The sequence below is a fragment of the Terrapene carolina genome, unplaced genomic scaffold, assembly GCF_002925995.2.
Source record: "Terrapene carolina triunguis isolate 2854851 unplaced genomic scaffold, T_m_triunguis-2.0 Scaffold629, whole genome shotgun sequence".
NCBI classification, from domain to species: domain Eukaryota; kingdom Metazoa; phylum Chordata; order Testudines; family Emydidae; genus Terrapene; species Terrapene triunguis.
Window position 1 is genome coordinate 7928468 of NW_020664980.1, and position 6000 is coordinate 7934467.

Below are 6000 nucleotides of genomic sequence, written 5' to 3' on the forward strand. Positions count from 1 at the left end.
ATCCACTGAAGTCTCTACAGCCTGGGTCATGAGGTGTATTTTTATTGTGTCCATTTATCTTTTAAGTTGCATAGCCTACATGTAAATTTTAGGCCTCAAGGGTTAATGTATCTAATCAGACATGGCAGGTCTCCTTATGGTTTATAATTTTACTGTTTAAAGAGAGAGTCATTCAATTCATTAACCTTCCCCCTCCCCCACACAGATTTTTTGATTGAGTATAAAATACGGCAGTCAGTTTTCTTCCTACACCCACCTCACACACAGCAGCAAGTGCCTGAGGTGGCATGGGGAAATGACTTCACCATGGGCTTGTCTACAGTGGAAAATTCTATCCCATTAGAAGCCGTGTGCACATTCAGTTTACACAAGGACTGTCATGTTTAATACCATACCCGCTGGTTCACCCTAAAGTGAACCACAGCACTGACACTTTGAATATAGAAATCCTAGAGACCAGGTGAACTGGGAGCAATGTGATAACTTTAGTCCAGGCCTTCTTGCTGTAACACTGAGAATACTGTCTTAACTCCTCCTGCGTACTTACAGATAACTAAATGTAGGCTACATCTTAGTATTTCCGAATAGATTGAACAATGGAGTAACCTGTCAATGACTCACTGCCAAGTAAGCTTACAGAGAAGATGATTATTAGTACAGGCACTGTTGAAGCATCCCTCCTCATAGTCTGTGAATGAATGGGGCCCCTGGAGCTACTCTTCTGCAGTGATGTATGGGGTGGACTGTATGACCCAAGTACCCTTCTCTTCTGCCTGGATTTGCTTTTCAAAGTGGTTAGAGTTTGTCCTACAAAGGGATCTGGTCCATAAGACTGAGGTGATGTGAGAATAGAGGTAGTGGAATATTTTAGTGAATATTTGCTGTGAATTTACCCATTGTCTTTATTTGAGAATGGATTTTTCGCAACATCTGACCAGCTCTGTTTAATCACAGTCCATTGAGAAAAGGTGTAGAACGGATTGTTTTGAATCAAGGGTTTGGTTAAGGGTTCATTCCAACACTTCCCCCTGTTCTACCTCCATTACACTCCTCACCAGTATCTGAGCTTCTTCTAGGGACAATTCATGGTAAGCTTTCCTCACCCAGAAGGTACATTGGTTGAAGTGTGAGCAATAGAGCTGTCATGGCAGCTGCTGTCTTTTCCTGAGCTAATTAAACCAACGACTGCAAGTAGCCTGTACACCAGTATAAACAGGCGTTCTACCCTCCAGAGACTCACAGGCCAGACAATTCTATGTATTCGTGACTCTGTTGACTTTCTGCCTTGCCCAGGCACCTCCTCAGGGACAATGCTGGCCCTAGATTCATTAACATCCCAGACTTGAAGGGATTTGGCACCTTCTGACCACTTTCCTCCTCTGGCCAACCCACCTCCAAAAGGTGGTCCCTGTTCTGCTACTCATGGCTGAGCAGGAGCACGTTTCAGTCTTAGATATGCCCCAGAGTGCTCTGTGGTTGTGCTTTAATGCAGGCACGGCACAGCCAGTGCAAAGAATTTGGGATTCAGAGACACTGTGGAGGCCTAGGCAGGATCGAGGGTCCCCTTCAGGAGGAACCAGGGTGGGCAGATGTAGGAAGCAGTTCAGAATGGCACTGGGGATAGATCTGTTCTTCCATGAGGAGCCGTGGGTGGCCATCTGCTATGCCTGAGGCTGTCTCTGCCTAGGAGGCAGAGCCACAAGAGGGGATCAGGTAGAAGAACCAGAGTGGGTGGCACTGCAGCTAGAATGGAGGGACATGAGCACCCTACCCCTAATTGGAGTCCAATTTTTGAAAATGTTGGCCTCTTTTCGATCCTCTGGGGAAACTGCCATCCTTTCCACTGGCTAATCCTGAAGGGGAAGGGCAGAACACTGTAGTTATCCTTCCTTGTTTCCCCAATGACTACATTGTTCCCAAATCATTCTTCCTTGTGCCTTTGTTTCCACTTCAAACTATAGCCGTAGAAGAGTTCAGGTTGGTGCACCCCTCCTCCTCCACTGAACAGGGATGTTACCAACGTGCTCTCGTTGTTGGGTTCTCAGAACGAACTATTGGTAGGTTGTCAAGCTACCATAAAAATGATCGCGTATTTACTAACAAATGTTAACGCATGTTACAGGTCTTACCAGCTGATTGTTTAAAATACATGTATAGAGAGAAATCTTTTTGTCCTGCACTTCAAGTGTAGCCACCTCTGGGGTAACGCACAGCCCACACTAACATTACTCAACAACTTGGAAAAGAAAGAGAAGGAGTCTATGGCCAACTGAAATAGCCACGGGGAAGGAGGTAGGCAATTAACCTCAGCGACAAAATCCAACTGGGGTAACACCCCTATTCTTGGGAGAAGGCCATGAGTGATCTGAAAGCGTTACATCCGATCTGAAAGAACCACCAGTAGCAGCAGTGATCTCAGAACCATGACTGGGCACTGGCTCAGTCTGGATTCAGTAGGTGACACTTTTCCCTTTGAATTACCAGCACCATTTCACTTCCCACAGCTTGGGCTTTCCCTATATCCTAGCCAAGTACCTGCTTAGCTTATGTGGTCCAGCTAGATCTTGGCTTAGTGTGGTCTGAGTGCCAGAACATTGCATGGTCGGCTGTCCAAACACCCTCATTAGTCATTCCCTTCCTACTGCTCTGTAAAACCAGTATTTCGAAGTACTTACAGGACTGGAAAGGATGAGAATAAGGGAGCTGTAGAAGAGGACTCACCACTGGCACACCTCCTTGTGGCTGGTTGTGGCATAGCGTGCTCTCGGTGCCCCCTGCCAACAGCTGGTCAGGCTCTGTGGTGACATGCTTCTTCTGGTGACTCAACCCATCCAGCCAGGTCACTTTAAAGTGTCTCCTCTTCCAGGGAAACCAAAAATCCAACAAACAATAGTCCAGCATACTCAAGCCAACTCTTTGACCCAAGTCCCAGCTTGCTAGTCCTTCCACTCCTGGTTTGCAGGGTCTTTGCATAACCTTTGTTGCCAACCAGTAAGGAAACCCAGGCCCTCCAGCCCAGAGACCCTGTTATAAGCAGGCAAGGTCTGTCCATTCAGGCCCCCTGCTTCCACCTTGAGCTTCTTCCTAGTTGAGACAGTACATCAGCCCCCATAACAGCCCCTTCCTAGGCTCACCACATACCTACATTGCCCCCCAAGCTCCCAGAGGTCTCAGGCTTTACCCTTCCTGCAGGGCCTGGCTTGCAGGATTCCCCTGGAATTCTCCAAATCCCCAACCAAAAGTTTAAACTTAAACCACTGCTGTCCTTGAAGTGGAGTTCTTCACAAGCCTTCTGCAGTACTCTGCTCCTCAGCTGAACACCAGCACCGACTCCCCGGAGCTTTGGCCCCAGTTTGAGACCCACCACCGGAACTATCTCCCCTCTTACTGCTTTTCCCAGTTCTCTCTCCTGACATCTATGAGCCCATTTTCAGACAGCAGGGTCATCTCCAGCTGAGCCCTCTCAAGCCTTTTAAGGAAACTTGACTCACTTCCAGGTGGATCTGCTAATTTACCTACTTTGCACCTCTCTAGTGCCAGCAGGTGCATTAATTGAGCATTCAGACTCCTGCTAACCCGCTCGGTACCAGTGTGGGCTTTACACCCTATCACAGGGGCCCTCACTTAAGGACCTGCTGTCTGGGCCAGATAACAGCAGCCCTTTCTGTGCCCCGGGTTCATTGTCAAGTTACCAAGGCTGAGCGCCTCTAACTGAAGGGGTCTGTCCTTGCTGCTGCTTCATAATTGTCTCCCCTTGCAGTGACCCACTTCTATAGTGGGTGTGACTCTTTCCCAGCCATAGCCAGTGCCAGCTTTCTCATACAAATGCAGCATTGCCCATTTTCCCAGAAGTGACCTTGGGCCACGTAGGCACAAAGTAAGTGCTCCTGGGCTAGACATGGAGGACAGACTTGAGAATCAGCCCTTTTCTTCAAGTTAATACATAAAGTAGCACTTCCATCACAATCATCGTACACACCCCTTTGTTAGAAGTGAGGGAGGGCTCCCATGCTGACGTTTGAACTTTGCATGGCACTTCATGCCGACCATAAGCCTTTGCACAAATTCCACACACCTAGGCTTTGTTTTGGGTCTCCTTTGTAGGAAGTTAGCAAGGGTGCAAACGCCAGAGATAGGCAAGGAAAGGCAAAATCTGCATCTGATCAGTTCACCCCAGTATCAAGCAGAGGTAAATTCAAGCAGTGCCACTCACAGCATTCCCTGATTCTACAAGGGGTTTCAGCTGTCGCAGCCATACTTGTTGCTGGGGTCTGATGTCTGAATTGGAACTAGTCCAAAGTATAGACCAGGCCCTAGACTGGGGTCAAATTCAGATCTGATGTAAGTGGGTGCACCTATTGAATCGCCAGGGATGGGCAAGCACAAGCCCGCCTATATTTAAAGTAAGTGGGTGCAACTGCACATGGCATCATGGGGTTTCAACCCATTTACATGAGGCCTGAATTTGGCCCTGCTCCCATTAGGTCAGCAATACAGCACACAACTCAAATGGTGAGCAAAAGGCACCTTCTGAAAATGGAACAACTTTGCTATTAGAAGGGCTATGCCTAAGGAAGGGAGTAACCATGAAGGAGAGTTAAATTTTAGTAGCTTTAAATGTTTAGCACTTGTTTTCTTGATCCTCATATACTTCACTTGACTTGTGTTTTGAGCTCTGAATAGTCACACTAGAGGTGTTGAGAATAATGGTATCAGCTGAAGTTTTATTTTTTGGCTCATTCTGGATTAGTCTAATTGTCCATTCTTATTAGATATCAAAATGGTTAAACTCGTTAAGGTTATTGATCTGTATAAAAGATCTATAAAACAACTATCTTCTTGTCACTGAAAAAAGATGGTCTTCATTTGCTAGGGCCTTTGGTTCTTTATCCACCAGCCTAAAGTAAGGCTGAATGCTGTTGTTATGCTGCCACCTAGTGACAAGATTTGGAAACTGAATGTAATCAAAGACACAGGCCCAGTTCTATTCTTGAGTTATGCCGGTTTGTACTGACGTTTTGACGTTACTCTGCATTTACACCAGTGCAGCTGAGACCCGAATTTGGTCCTCCACTTCTGTTCTGCACACTGTCTGTCAGCCAAAGGCTAGCTCCAAATACTTTACGGAGCTGGACAGCCCAGTTACAGTTATCTAACAAAGAGTAGCAGAGAGCAATAGTTACAGGCCCAGAAGAGAGAGAGGCTGTTGGCTCAGCATTGAAATAAATTGAATTTTTATTTTTTATTTTGTAATTTGATGTTCTGTCTTTAGCACTCATTTCTGCTGTGTGCCCTCTGTTTACAGTGACTACTGTAATGTTTTCATTTTAAATATATGACACTGTAAATTCACCCTTTATTTACAGATAACTCTCTTCACTGTTCTTAGGAGGAAAAAGAAGTGCATTCGGTACTTACAAGGAGAAGGACCCTGTTCCAGCCCAGTTTCTTCCGATGGAAGTGCTATAGACTCCCCTCCCTCTCCTCTGGATACACTCCAATGCATATCCTCTGCTTTTACTTCAGACAAGCTTGCTACACCTGCTGATTTCGCACACAAAGAACAACGCAATCCTTTCCCCACCTCTATTCGTGTCAAAAGCGCTCCATGCTCCTCTGGACTGACCACTCACTGCTCATCCATGCCACAGGTGTCAGTAGCATCCAGCGACTCCTCAGAGTATAGTGTGCCATCAACAGGAACATAGTACCACATTGTACAAGTCAACACTTACTAATGCATGGGGCACTTTGCTTTTACCAAGTGGCTTTGCTGCCCATTGAAATGGACTGGAGGCCCATCCAAATTACCCATCATGCTGTAAAACACTGTTTTCAAAGTCAAGGGACAGCTGTGTCCTGAGCCCCCAAGTGATTCAAAGATGCTGGAATAGTCAACGTTTTTATCTAGAGCAAAGATAGAAAAATGGTGTCTCCCTCCATAAAAAGGGTGAAATGAGGACTCGCCAAAATTAAAAATGCCAATCAGTAAACAAATCT

At 46.2% G+C, this 6000-nt stretch overlaps 1 protein-coding gene across 3 annotated transcripts in view; it reads left to right on the top strand.

Moving 5' to 3' along the window:
- Positions 1–5550, top strand: part of TCF7 (transcription factor 7) — a 111517-nt gene extending 105967 nt beyond the window's left edge. For 2 of the 3 annotated variants that reach the window (XM_024205832.2, XM_024205833.2), the window contains 2 exons: positions 1962–2057; positions 5390–5550. In XM_024205832.2, the coding sequence (XP_024061600.1) occupies positions 1962–2057; positions 5390–5469 (176 nt within the window). In that variant the 3' untranslated portion in view covers positions 5470–5550. The remainder of the gene's footprint in view (positions 1–1961; positions 2058–5389) is intronic. The other variant, XM_024205834.2, reaches the window with a different exon arrangement.
- The last annotated feature ends 450 nt before the right edge of the window (positions 5551–6000 follow it).